At 40.1% G+C, this 14,890-nt stretch overlaps 1 protein-coding gene across 1 annotated transcript in view; it reads right to left on the bottom strand.

Annotated features, from left to right (window-relative positions):
- The window catches only part of LOC148141889 (phosphatidylinositol-3,5-bisphosphate 3-phosphatase MTMR4-like), a 60,783-nt gene that overhangs the window by 19,584 nt on the left and 26,309 nt on the right, over nt 1-14,890 (bottom strand). Inside the window, exons 8-14 of the mRNA XM_087977119.1 lie at nt 13,472-13,653; nt 11,019-11,147; nt 9,201-9,312; nt 4,451-4,646; nt 2,602-2,787; nt 1,380-1,550; nt 858-1,009 (exon numbers count right to left, since the gene is read on the bottom strand). Coding sequence (XP_087833245.1) covers nt 858-1,009; nt 1,380-1,550; nt 2,602-2,787; nt 4,451-4,646; nt 9,201-9,312; nt 11,019-11,147; nt 13,472-13,653 — 1,128 coding nt within the window. The remainder of the gene's footprint in view (nt 1-857; nt 1,010-1,379; nt 1,551-2,601; nt 2,788-4,450; nt 4,647-9,200; nt 9,313-11,018; nt 11,148-13,471; nt 13,654-14,890) is intronic.

Below are 14,890 nucleotides of genomic sequence, written 5' to 3'. Positions count from 1 at the left end.
ACTCCATCTGTTGAGTATGGAGCAGCTATGGGGGGGTTGACTCTCAAGAGGAACATCATTAGATGGTGAAATGCTGGATAAGAAAGGAGAGACATTACAGTTATATAGATGACTTGGAGAAGCTGAGGTTATTTTTCTTACAACAAAGATGGCCAAGGGATTTGATAGATGGGTTTAAGTGCTTGGATAGAGTAAATAAAGAAACTGCTTCCAATAAGTGCAAGGATTGATAACTAGAGAGAACAAATTGAAAGTGATTGGGAAAGAAACCAGCAGCCAATGACAAACATTTTGCACAACTGGTTAGAATATATATCAGGAGAAAGTGAGGATTGCAGATGCTGGAGATCAGGAGCTTAAAAATGTGTTGCTGGAAAAGCACAGCAGGTCAGGCAGCATCCAAGAAGAAGGAGAATCGACGTTAAGCCCTTCACGTCGATTCTCCTTCTCCTTGGATGCTGCCTGACCTGCTGCGCTTTTCCAGCAACACATTTTTAAGCTAGAATATATATCATACCATTTAATGGAGTCTTATATACAGATTCAAAAGTAGCCTTCAAAATGGAATTGGATAAAGACTTGATGGAAAACCAAATGTACAAAAATGGGGATAAAGTAGATGAGTAGAACCAAGTAAATTATTCTTTGAAAGTTTTTAATATGACTTGCTGAGACAGAATGGGGATCTTAAATGCACCACTCCACGAATCCGTTAAAAGTTCACTGGATTACGATCGGTTTCTCAACGCATCCAAATCTTATTAAAAGCTGTTGCATTAATCTGAGTTGTGAAGGCACAATAAATATTAACTGCACTTCAATACAACTGACCAGAATAGTAAACACAGTCTACACACCGGTCCAATGACTTTCCATTTCGTTCCTCTGCTGCTCCACTTCGGGAAAGGCAGAGATCAGCACTGCCAGCTGGTACACATGGGGATGAAATAGGCAGATACACAGCTGTCCACACATGAAGTGCCCGAACGTGACACACTGGGTGTAAAACCTGTCAAAGGAAGTTACAGCTTTTAATCAAAAAAAAAATTTTTAGCACAATTTCTCATCTGTCATTGCATAACAGCAATAAAGATTACCATTGACATAAAAGAATCACCCAGCGTGATTCTAAGTCATGTATACTATCCCTGGCCTACTCTGTGTGAGATAACTCAGAACAAACTTACTTTTAGGATCATAAAAACAAAGAGCTGGAAATACTCAGTGGGTCAAGCAGTATCAGTTCTGATGACAGGGCATCACAACCTAAAATGTAAACTCTGTTTCTCTCCACAGATGCTACCTGACTGACTTAGGCTTGTATTTCAACAGTCCAGTTTAGGGTGGCCTTGACTAGGATTGATTTGAATGGTGCTCACCGTTTCGCCACTGGGGATGTATAGGTAGTTCTGGAAGTTTTTATTCCCAGTTCGCAACAGTGACCAGATTGAGCATGTGCGCTTATAGATGTTGCGTGCCTCTCGCTCTCTGCTATTGTTACAAAGGAATGTTCCATAGAGACATGAATATGTATGTTGCACCAGCTTTACCTATGGAGAAATAAATAGGACAGTGGGCTCAGGTACAAAATTCCAACAATATATTTCAATATTAATAATAAACACTTGACCATATATTATCAACTGAGAAATAAATCTGAAGAATTCATGATCAAACAGCAGGTGAACAAGATTCAAAATGTAAAAGGAACTATCATACCCAAGTTTGGGTTTTGAAACTGTGATGAATGCAGCAAATCTGAAGGAGGAGTCAAAAGGTATCTATTGTTGTGACAGCTCAATAAATAACTAGGTGAAACAAGGATTATGTTGGATTGTGTATTTGGAGCACAGAAAGAAGTTTTAAAGAACAAACTATCACAGTAATATTGAGTGAGACCAAACAAAATCCAGAAAAAAAATTAAGACTATTAGAGAGACAGTGACTGCACATTAAACAATTTTTTCTTTGCATCTCACCCACGAAAAAGTTGCTGCATGAGTCTGTCAGATATGGAAATGATTTCTTTGTCTTGGAATTGAGTTTTACAGAGAGCCAAGTATTCTTCTGAGAGATGATCTATAGTTATTAGCATTTTATAAGGGTATATGCTGCCAAGTTGAATTCATTCCTTACCCCTAATAAATGCCTGATGACTTACACTGGATCTCAGTCACTTAGCCAAGCAATACATCAATTTTGAAGTTTAATTTTGGCTTTAACCTCTCAATTTAATCTCTTCCAGGTCCACAATCCTTCACATCTAATTATAGCCTCTTGACCATCTCCAGTTCAACTGCCCCACCGGTGAACATGCCTTCAGTGATTTAGACTCTCAGCTCAATAATTCCCTCTGTAAATATCAGCAGCTGGCTAACCCTCTTCCTTCCCTTCAGGTATGCTTAAAGCACATTTCTCCATTTAAGCTTTTGGCCATCTGTCCTAATATTGCTTTATGTAGATTATATATAAATAAATGCTTTTGTGAAAACTTTAGAGATTTTATTAGGTTACAGGTATTAAAGAATTGCAAGCTGGTTTGGATGTAAAAACTGAGTTGTTTATTGATTAAACACAATTCTTGTTGCATAGAATACTTACAAGGAATGCATCACTAAACTCAAAGAGACAAGGGAACTGCTTCAAAAGCTGATGAACACAGTCCAGCCACTGCAAAAACACTGGGCACTGCTCACTCAAGTCGTCCAGATTTTCAGAGTGGCCACATCGATCACCAAATTTATGACCAAAATCCAGCCACTCTGTTTCCACCAGAACCTGGAATCCCTGTAAATTAAGAAACAGTATTACTGATTTCAAAATCTAATGACAGGATGCAATAAAATGACAAAATGTACAATATTGACTTAAAACTTGAATACCACCCATTAGGAAATTAAAGAAAAAAAAAAATAATTTTGGAGTCACTTCTGATGTTGGGACTTCACTTAAATAGCCATGTCTGTTTCAGATGTTAGCGGATCCACTGACTTTCAATGTTTCAGATTAACAGTGGTTTCCCATTCTATTATCTTCCCTTAGATTCAATGATGGAGTCATGTTTTCACGATCACATTCCCATTAAAAAAAAATGTATAAATGCTTTTCTGAAGTCAGAGAGATCATGTTGTTGCTAGTTATTTACAGCATCTTTGTTATGGCGATAACAAATCCTCTGCCTTTATACCACTTTTGTGCTAGATGACAATCACAAATCTAACTCAGTTACTCTGAATGAATGGCATTATTTCAAAATGAATATCTGGACAATAATAACAACAGCTTTATTGTAATAAATGTCATTCCAGTTGCAACACTGCCTATAATTACGATAGATAAGTCACATATCCACATCCAAATCCAACCCATCAATGGGCTGAAAATCTTTGGCTTTATGGATGTGATGTTCCTTTTGTGGGAGGGATTTGGGCAACCTCAACCAAACTGAGGATGTGCAGGCCCAAAACGCTAACAGCACTACCTGACAATGCGAAGGGTCATAGGTTTGCTGGAGTGAATGCAAAATATTGCATTGGTGGTATGTTAAGGTGTGCAGTGCAGACGGAGTATCTTTGAGGAACCTGAAGCTCACAAAAAAAATGTGTAAAAAGCAAGATGTGGATTTTGTACCGTTGAGTCCTAATTCTATGGGTAGCTTTGATCATGTTTGCTTTTTTAAGTTTATTAACATGTTATATCGATAAAGGTGGCAGTTACATTTATGAAACTTATGCAAATAGCAAACTTAGTTACCTGGTGACCCAGCCATTAGTGCTGACTTAAATTTAATAAGGATTAACAAAAAGGAATCTTCTATAAAAAGACTAAGCATCACTAAAATGCTATTTCATCCAGTTAGAGAACTTCAGGACAAGATTTCTGAAGAACAGCACAAACTTTACATTACTTGATGATTATGTCCTTTGATGAGAAGATTGTTGCGGTTTAAATTACTTTACTAGCTTCAATTTCTTTGCCCTTTTCCTACCTGCCTGGGTCAGCTTTGGATGCCTGTTTCATGTTAAGCTATTCCCAGTTTTAGTCCTGTTTATGAATTTTTTGTGCTGCCCTAGCTCAGAATTCTGAACAAATTATGCAGCAAAAGCAAAATATTGAAGTCCAGTTTCTCAGTTGAAGCTTACTCTCAAACTATTAAAGAGGACAGAAGCATTGTTCATTTCATTATTGAGTGCATTGCTCTTCTTTACATATTGTCTAATTGTTTTTCTTTCAGTCAAGTCAGAGTTCCTGAAATTATCCTAAACACAACATCTTTCACTTTCAAGAGCTTGGTCAGAAGGAATGAAGATGAGCTCTTCAATGGGCTTCAAGCATTCAGCAGAATTGGATTATATCGAGTCAGTTTGGAGCATTCTAAATCATAGCACGAAACATGTAGTAAACTGCACCATAAAGAGATCAACATCACTAATAGAAGGCTTGAACATACCTCAATCGTCCTATAATAAGGGTCTAGCAAAATCTTGGCCAGCACTACTATCTGTGGAGTGCGATCCCATCCATCAGAGCAGTGCACAAGGACTGGCCTGCCTTCCCTGTCCACCACGTTTGCAACCAATATAGCTGCCTTCAACATCACAGATAAGTGTTGCAGCCACTTGGTGCTCTCCAGAGCTGAAAGCCAACTGTCAACAAAAGACAAAGGAATACATCAATCATAGGGGAAAAAATAAAATCAGCTGTGGTCAATGAATTATTACAGTTAAGCAAAGGTATGTGCAGTAATGTGAAAGGAACAAGACTCAGAAATGTCACTAAAACAAGCACATGAAGAAAGAGGGGACAGTTGATGCCATTAAGAAACCCAACTGATGGTAACCCAACTTTCCAGTTTTCTTTTTCTAAAAGTAAGAGTCAGAGAGAAATCATATCACGCCTATGCAGCAAATTAAACACTGATCAAAGCAGTTTGAGTGTGTCCAAATTGTAAGGAACACAGTGAGACAAAATAAAATCTATCTGCTCCAAATCCACTGCAACATTCTGACTTGCTTGATCATATAGACTCACAGGATAATTTCTGCTGTGCAGATACAAATGACAAGAAAACTTCCAATTGGTACAGAGATGGATGCAGGCAATCTTTTGGAGGCGATGCCATGGTTAACAAAAAAAATACCTTGGAATGTCCTCTATTCAATTTGGGGGCACCAAAGGTACTAAAATCAGAGTGAAAGGGCTGTTGCATGCTACACTTTGCTACAAAGAAAAAGAGATTACAGACACCCTGTATATCATTCCAAGATATTATGCTTTGTTTTTAAGTAGAGTTGCATACATTGATTTCGATTTAGATTTTTTTAGATTCCCTACAGTGTGGAAACAGGCCCTTTAGCCCAACAAGCCCACATCGACCCTCCGAAGAGCAACCCACCCCCTTTCATTTACCTAACACTACAGGCAATTTAACATGGTCAATTCACCTTACCTACATATCTTTGGATTGTGGGAGGAAACTGGAGCACCTGGAGGAAACCCAGGCAGACACGGGGAGAATGTGCAAACTCCACACAGACAGTTACCCAAGGCAGGAATTGAACCCGGGTCCCTGGCACTGTGAGGCAGCAGTGCTAACCACTGAGCCACCGTGCCACCCCAAAATATTCTTCAGTTAGAAGACACTGGAAGCATTGAAGTTGATTCAATCCGGATAAAGAGTGGAGCTGGAAAAAGCACAGCAGGTCAAGCAGCATCAGAGGAGGCAATGTTTCAGGTCAGAAGCTTTCATCAGGACTGGGGGAGGGGAAGGAGACAATGAAATAAATAGAGGAATGGGGCTGGGGAAAGATGGGTGGGATGGCGATAGGTGGATGCAGGTAGTGGTCAGTGGGAAGAATGGAGCAGATAAGTGGGAAGGAAGATGGACAGGTAGGGTCAGGTTAAGGGGGAAGGGTGAGGAGATTTGGAAGCTGGTGAATTCTATATTAAGGCCATATGGTTCTAAGCGCTCAAGGTGGAAGATGTTCTATCTCCAGTTAGCGTGTTGCCTTATGTTGACAGTGGAGAACAGACATGTCATTGGGGGAGTTGAAATGGATGGCAACTGAAAGGTGGGGTTAATTGGAGCGTCTGGGCCATAAATGTTCCCTGAACTGCTCTGTGAAATTGCACTCAATCTCTTCAATGTAGAGGAGACCTCATCGGGAGCAATGGATGCAATAAATCAGGTTAGACAAAATGCACGTGAATCTTTGCCGGACTTGGAATAATTCTTTGGGGCCTTGGACAGAGGTGAGTGGGGAGATGTGGGTCAGGTTTTGCACCACTTATGGCCGCATGTTGATCCTGGGCCCCCTGAGCCGTCAACACAAGGCCATACGCAAACTGGAGGAAGAACACCTCATCTTCTGCCTTGGAGTTTATTACCATACAGCTTAACATGGCATTCACCAGCTTCCAAATTTGCCCACCTCCTACCTCAATGCAGGCCCAGCCCTCCCTCTCCACCCCGCTTCCTTAACCTGACCCTACCTGTCCATCTTCCTTACCACCTATCCATTCCACCCTTCCTAATGATCAATCACAACCACCTTCTATCTGCATCCACCAATCGCCATCCATCCACCTTTGCCCCACACGTGCCCCCTCTCCTTTTATTTTGCAGTTCCCTTCCCCTCCCCAAGTCCTGATGAAAGGTTCTGACCTGAAACATCAACTCCCCTCCTCCTCTGTTGCTGCTTGACCTGCTGTGCCTTATCCAGCTCCACGTTTTGCATAGGTCCGTTAGCTCAGATGATTACAGCGTGGTGCTAATACGCCAAGGTCGTGAGTTCAATCCCGACACTGACCAGGTGTATCACTGGTGTTCGCAAGTGGCAGGTTCGCACTTGCAGGGCCTGTGCTTGTCATTGCTTTTCTTGGGGCAGCGTGGTGGCTCAGTGGTTCGCACTGCTGCCTCATAGCGCCTGGGACCCAGGTTCAATTCCCACCTCAGGCAACTGCATGTGGACTTTCCACATTCTCCCCGTGTCTGCGTGGGTTTCCTCCAGGTGCTCCAGTTTCTTCACACAATCCAAAGATGTGCATGTCAGGTGAAATGGCCATGCTAAATCGCCCATAGTGTTAGATGCATTAGTTAGGGGTAAATATAGGAGAGGGGAATGGGTCTGGTGTGGAGACTTGTTGCGCTGAAGCGCCCAGTTCCACTTTGTCAGAAATCTAATCTAATCTTTATCCACTCTGATCTCCAGCACGTGCAGTTCTAACTATCTCCATGTTGATTCAATTTGCCAAGTATCACTCACCACTGCTGACTCTCCAGCGTTAGGACTACAAAGGCAGTTTTTCCAATAATAACTTTTAAAGGAGAAGCTACAGAAGTCAAGGGTACAAAAGTACCAAAGATGGTGACCAGCCGCCAGAAGACATTGCAGACACTGGCTTGCTCTTTCAGGATATATTTCGGGGACCAACATCATTCATTTTATGGGATTTGAAATCATGGATTCAGCTGACAGTTCCAGAAACCTCAGCTGTCTCTTGTAAAAGGAGAATCAATCCTTATATGGAGGAGGTAACAAAAACAAAAAGAGATAAGGCTGTTTTCCCTATTTCAGAGAGTCTACCAAGGAGAGGCATGAACAGCAACTGCAGTCACAGTCAGAAGAAACTTCTCCTTGTCTAGACAGTCGAACCACTACAGGCATGCAGAAGCAAAACTGTTCACTAGTTCAGTCACCAATGGAAGTAAGTGAAATTGATGAGTTGCATTACGTATATACACAAAACATCAACATGTGACATACTCCCTTGAGATGTTTTACCCAGGGATCTACGTTTACAGCTTTAAAATAACATGGAATGCCTTTGACAGAGCTTAGATTAGAGCATCTAAGATCTTGAACATCTCACAATTCAACAACAATTGTTGAAGTCTAAATAAATAAAAAGATAGTTGACCGAAAAGTCCATTTCTTGGCAGCGACACAATGCAATCAAACCTTAGAGACTACAAAAGCAAAACTTGAAGCATGTTTCCAGGAATTAATTGCGGAGATGGCCAATATTCTCTTGCAAATGGTACAACATATTGAAGGAGGCAACTGTCTCGGGTTTTTGGAGATGGCCAAAACCCAAAAATCACTGTGCACTATTAGCTGATGAAAATTTTCACTTGCAATTGAGTGACGATCTTATACTTAAAAAAGACACTCCTCAGAAGGAAAGGAATTCAGGTTTGCAGAAGACTATCAGTGTGACAGAGTGTTCGGGATGAAGTTCATCTGCAGTATAAAGATGACCTTCTGAAAAAAATCTGGGAGTAAATTAAATTGGGCATTATGCCTGCAGATCACAGTGCTTTTCAGAAAACCTGTGTAGACCCTGATCCACAAGTATCTTTCCTCAATGACAATGATGCACTTTTATTTGAGGGAGTTACTGAAACACTAAGCTGCAGTGCAACGGTCATTCCTGTGCTCACCCTCCCAGACAATAAGTCTGACCGTGCATCCCATATGCCCTACTGAAAGCTGAGAATTCTGCTGGAGATTAATGCCGCCAATCAGAGACTTATGGAGGGTGGATGGGGGTAGCTGGGCAAGTGGAATAAAGAGTCAACTGCACATGTTTAAATGCTAGCTGTTAAATGGGATACAATAAAGGAACTTCGGCAAGATATAAAGGGAATTGTATCATTACTCTCAGGATTGCTACTGAGCAGGTACAAATGGAACTATGTCATCATGACACCAGATCTCACAGAAATGATGGCCAATTCTATTAGGGTGCAGCAGCATGTCCCCTTTTACTGTGCTTTGTAAATAGTTATGTTTAATAAAGTTTGTTAAAGTTCACTCGAGAGTAGTTATCACATTCCTACTAACGCAAAACGAATATATCCATTTACAACTGCCTACACACAAATTTCTTCCTTAAGATCTTCTTTCCATTAACCCTTCCTCATTCCTTAAAAACACACCTTTTAATAAGATTTTTCATCTGTTTTGTTTACCATTCATTTTTCTTTCTCCCTGTGGGAGATTTTTAACTCTACAAAAAATATGCTAAGAAATTAACCATTTATATGCACATACACACAATTCAGTCAGCACATGCTTTGTAAAACTGCATACATATTAGTCAAAGATTGTATGTTCTGAAGAGAACAAGTAATGAGATAGGTGTATATGTAACTTAGTCCCCGAAACTGCTTACACTGGTAGAAATATGGCACTCACTTTCCAGGATCTGGCATCTGACTGCAGACAGCTCGGAGTGAATGGAAGCTGTTCCTGATTGAGTGAATGTTTGCCATTCCCATAAGCATCACTTCACAGTTTGGATAATATTCTGCAGTAAATACAAGAGTCAGAAAATCAGGGTGGAGTAGGTAGCAACATTGGTGGTACTGTCTAGGATGCAGGGAACATTTACACATTGCCTGTGATGGACATAACAGTGCAGACCTTATCAAGGTCTACAGAAAAAAGCCTAGCCAAATCTCAATCCTCCAATTAATAGGTTACATGGATCACGAAACCGCAGTTCACAAAGATAAGTAGAGGTAAAGGAATTATTCAGCTTAACAAGTTTACTCTCTCGTGAAAGCCTATTATTCTGATCAGCGCAGCACGTAATGGCTGTTCAAGTGATTGGTTTACTCCAGAGGTGCTCATCAATATGTGAACAAGCTGAACCTGATACAAAGCGTGGATAACTCGCCTGCCATATTAAACACAGTCTCCCCAGAACACTGGTATACAATGCTCGCGTAACATAATATAAGGCAAGGAAAATAATCATCAATTCCTGTCATAATTTTACAAGTAAGACCCATATGACTGATTTTAATTCATCCAACCAGAATGATCCTAAAGACCCTTTATTGAAGTATTCAATTGGTTATTAAATGATCATAATTAATTGGCTTCCAATACTGAATTGGAGAGACAATTCTGTGTTCTGATCGGTCTGTGAGAGAAACCAGCGATTCGATTTTTGCCTTCTTTTCAAAGTCAAAACTCATTACTCAACTCCTATCATTTCAAGTAAGTTTAGTGTTGCAACATTATCTATGGATTTCAAGGCACTAAATATAATGATTGCGCCAAACAAGACAACATCAAACATCTTAAAATGTCTTTTCACATTTCATTCATGCCCAATTCCCCAGGCCAAATCTAAAATCAAAAATCCAATATAGCCAAAGGAATAATGTATGCTAACATCTATCCTCTGAAAGATGCAGTCCCTCTGATTTATGGCACTCTGAAGTAAAAATCATACATTCAAGTTTATACCCTGCCTTCTAAGAAATGCTTCAAAACTAAAACCAATAAAAATATTAAAAATTTATATTAATGCAATTCACTTAATATGTGCTAACAAACAACTCAGAATATAGATTTCTTTCTTTTGGATCCTATGCTTCAAACAGCAATCCCAGGAGCTGGTGCTAGCTAAAAGATATGAGGTGTTCTAAATTTCTGAACAGCTTCTGTATTGTTTCTTAAGTAACATGTTTTCTGCTGCTATACATCAACAAAACATGCTTTCTGAGCTGCCCTCTAAGATGATCAGCTTGGCTTCAGAAGGAGAACACTGAGTGCACATAAATACTTGCTGGGTATGTTTAATTTTTAAAACCACATCCAATGATACTTTCAGTAATGAAGCTAACTTTTAAGTGGTTTAAAATTAATCAATCTTCATATACATGGCACTTTCAGGAAGATGACTCTTAATGTTATCTATTGATAGCTGCAGTTTAAGGATTTAGAAGTTTGATCTACTAACCTCAGACAGATGAACAAATTGACTGGAACAGTTCCTATAAATTGAGACATGCACACTAAGCTTCCCCTAGGTTTCCGCTTCTGAGGAATTACATCCTGATCATGCTCACGCTAGTCTTTATCCTTACAGTCTATGTAGGCAAACAAAAACTCTCCTACCATATTCTACTTAAAGCTTGATCAGTATAAATTGATGGAGCAAAGGATTTGAGGTATATCTCAGGATCAGGAGCACAAGCTGTGTTAACACATAATGCATACCTTCACACTCACAACCTCCACCCTTCGCTCGGTTGGCTACAGCGGCAGTGTATGATCTTGCATCCAAAATAAGCAATTTCTGTGGGGCCCCTCCAACCTCCGCCATAGAACCTGAGGATATGGATGAATCTAGAAGAGATTGTTACATTTTAATTTCTAACTTCATTCCAGTGATCAATTTGATCCTTAGTGGGCAGTAACATCAGCTATCATTTCCAACTATAACCGATAACACACAAATAATTCCACCATTAGAAATTAAACAGAATTCACAAGGAGAATTATGGCAAGCCAGTAGGCTCAAAAGCAGCATTGTGTTCTATTTGCAAGAAACACTGCAGAAATTTGTCAAAGATCCTTAGACAGCACCTTACAAATTCATGACCAATTCCATGTAGAAGGACAAGGGCAGTAGCTACATGGGGACATCACCAGCTACAAAGTTCCTCTCCAAGCCCCTCAACTTCCTGACTTGGAGATACATCACTGTTCCTTCATGTCATTAGGTCAAAATCCTGAAACTTCCTCCCAAATGGCATTGTGGGTCTACCTATCGCACATAAACTGCAGCAGTTCAAGGTGGCATCTTGTCACCATCTTCTCAAGGACAACTAAGGACAACCAGCAACATACACAGCCCACAAGTTAATTTTAAAAAAGACATACTTGCTGCTGTGACTCTCTACTTCAAATTCTGACAAAATGGTCAGTTAAAAAATCTGTTGAAGATTACAGTCTTCTTCCCTCCATCTACAGTGGTGCATCAGAAGGACCCCACACCTGAAGTGACTGAGTTCAGACTGACATGCTGGTCTTCCAAGGTCAAAGACCAAAAGCAGTTTTCGTGACAGGTAACTGATTGGCAGCAATCTTTAGTACTGAAAATGTGTTGCTGGAAAAGCGCAGGATTCCTGAAGAAGGGCTTAAGCCCGAAACGTCGATTCTCCTGTTCCTTGGATGCTGCCTGACCTGCTGCGCTTTTCCAGCAACACATTTTCAGCTCTGATCTCCAGCATCTGCAGTCCTCACTTTCTCCTGCAATCTTTAGTAATAAATATTTGGAAATCAGCAGATTCTGAGATCTCTGAGCAGGGGAGATCTAGTTTGATCTCATGAAGTAGCCTAAGAACTTTTCAAGAGCAAGCTGGGATCCCAAGGGACAAAGTTCAAGAAGTGTAATTCTAAAATTGCAATTTCTGGCAATTTTAAATATGGATTGTAAACCTGACAGAACTGGTTCCTGATCCCATTTGTTGCTTTTTCGGAAATCCACTGAAACTCACGGAACATAGGAAATTGGAACAGAAGAAGTAATCCCAGTCTATCAAATTTGCTCTGCCATTCAACGAGATATTGGCTGATCTTTCACCTTAACATAATTTCTCACACTATTCTCATATCCTTTCACATCTTTAATATTTGGAAATTTGTCAAATTCTGCCTTCAATCTGCTTAATCACTGAGGGTCTACAGCCCTTTGGGATAGGTAATTCCAAGGACTCACCCTCTTGAGTGAATGGCCAATTGATCACTTGTTCTGAGAACATAAACTCTAGTTCCAAAATGCCCCGCAGCCAGAGCAAACAGCTTGGCTGCATCTAACCTGTCAATCCTTGTAACATAAGTTCCATGCACTGGTGCTCCTAATCTTTTCTTTTTTCAAAGGATCAAGCTGCCTCTATTTCTTTTCTCAATCCTTGTTGGCAACAGACTATCCACCAGACACAGATGGCAGCTGGAAGTTGGGAAGAGTCCTGGGAGTATAGCTTTACAATAATACATCAACTTTTCGGATCTGACAAAAGTTAGTGGCGGCTGATTGCTTCAGCTATCCCTCCTTTCCTGCAACAAAATATCTGTTATCCTCAATGATGTAGGTGGGATATATTCCACATTGTGGAAGATCATGGTTATGAAGCAGTATTCCATCAGTAAACAGCACCACGTTTTGTTTCATTAAATCTGAAATACATCTATATTACTTCCTTTCTTTACATTTATTTAAATTCCACTTAGGACTTCCTATTCCTCTGCAGATGGAAAAGGAGAGTACTTTGTAGGTCTCATCCCAGTACAATTGCTTAAATTTTGATGTCATCATCTTATGGGACCAACATTTTGAATAATTGTGGACTTATAAGCTAGTGCTGCGTGCTCAATTATTCATTTTGCACCTGTAGCCTTAAGTATGTGAAGAAAATCCTACTTTCTAGCTATGTAATGCCATCTACAGGGGAGGATATGTATCAACATTGTTGCAAAGAATAAAATTCACTGGGCTGTCTCTACAGAGCACTTAGGTTAATTGACATTAAATGACCACTTTGAAGAGGTGCAGGAAGGTAGCTATGAATTAGCATATGGTAAGGAGAGGAGATACAAAGCAATCTGGGACATAAATTGCTCAAGTTTCTCAATTAGGCATAAGGTAGGTTTCTAGTCTGCAATCTCACCAAAGTCAGTGTCGGACAAACAATTTCCCTCATTTCTGCTCTTTCCACTCAGTTTTCCTCGGTCTAAAATACAGGCTTTAGCAATGGATGTCACCAAATATTCATCATCAGCGTTCCTCCAGCCCCACCAACTGATTTCAGGCTGACTGCAACGTGATATCACAGCACCATTCCGCAGGTGCCTGAAGAAAAAAAAAATAAGTTTTAGTATGTGGAGACATTGCAAACAGGTGCACCAGAAAGATGTGAAATATTTCAGATAATTTTCCATTCAAAACATTCAGCACAAGTCTCACACACATGCAATTGCGCAGAGCATAGAACAGTACAGGCCCTTCGGCCCTCAACAGCACTCCTTGGGCAGCTCAACAAGAATGCACGACATGATAATGCATTTCGATAACTGGCAATAGCAGCATTGCACCTGTAACTGAATGTAAACCAAAACTTAACTGTTAAATTCAGAATTTTAGAAACTGTGAATGGACTATGGCTATCAGTATTTCTACTTCCATGTCCTAGTATGGAAACTCACCAACAAATCTGCATACATTGAATAATTGTGCACATGTAATTTTCTGTTTTTATTCAAGTGAATTCAAAATCATGGGCTGAAAACAGAAAATGTAGCCAAGAGTACTTGTATTTCAAACTTATCCATCAAGTATTTGAAGATATCCTCCACAGCCTTTTGTTCCTTCGCTCCCTTTTTAAAAGTTCTCTCTCACACGGAAACACTTGTTGCGGTGTTGTTGCACAGATGCTAGCTAGCTTCTGTACTGTGCTTAAGTGGTCATGACATACAAATGTAAGAGTTAGGAGCAGATGTAGGGCAATTTGGCAGTGAGTCTATTCAGACATTCAGAAAGTTCGTGGGCGACCTGATCTCATCTATCCTCGACAAGCTTTAATTCCTTGCCTACTGAAAATCTACCTAGCCTTGTTTTAAGATTATTCAATGAACTGCCTTCTGAGGCCAAGAATTCCAAAGCTGGACAACCCTCAGGAAAAACAAATTCTCATCTCTGCCCTAAAAGAGCGACCCCTAACTTTAAAACAGTGTTTCCAAGTTCTTTCTGTGCTAAATCCAGAATTTTGGAAACTGTGAATGGACTATGACTATCAGTATTTTGACATCTGTGTCGTAGTATTGGAGCTTCACCAATAAATCTGTGTATATTGAATAACTGTGCACATGTCATTTTCTGTTACGATGTGGGGATATCTGCTATGGGCTGGAGAAGAGCTTGCAGCAGAAACAGCAGGATACAGTGGTTTGGCCATTCTTAATGAATAAACATATATTTGGTAACAAGCAAATTCATGAAATGGGAAATTATTTAAGGAATATTAGTTTCAACAATAAGCTGCAACACAAACAACCAAAGCAACTGTTCGGTCTCTGGCTTGTGTCACTGA

This window comes from Chiloscyllium plagiosum, unplaced genomic scaffold (assembly GCF_037043375.1).
Source record: "Chiloscyllium plagiosum isolate Xiang-an unplaced genomic scaffold, Cpla_swu_hap1 HiC_scaffold_31, whole genome shotgun sequence".
Lineage (NCBI taxonomy): Eukaryota > Metazoa > Chordata > Chondrichthyes > Orectolobiformes > Hemiscylliidae > Chiloscyllium > Chiloscyllium plagiosum.
Note: the sequence above shows the minus strand (reverse complement) of the source record. Positions and strands in the feature narration are given on the sequence as shown.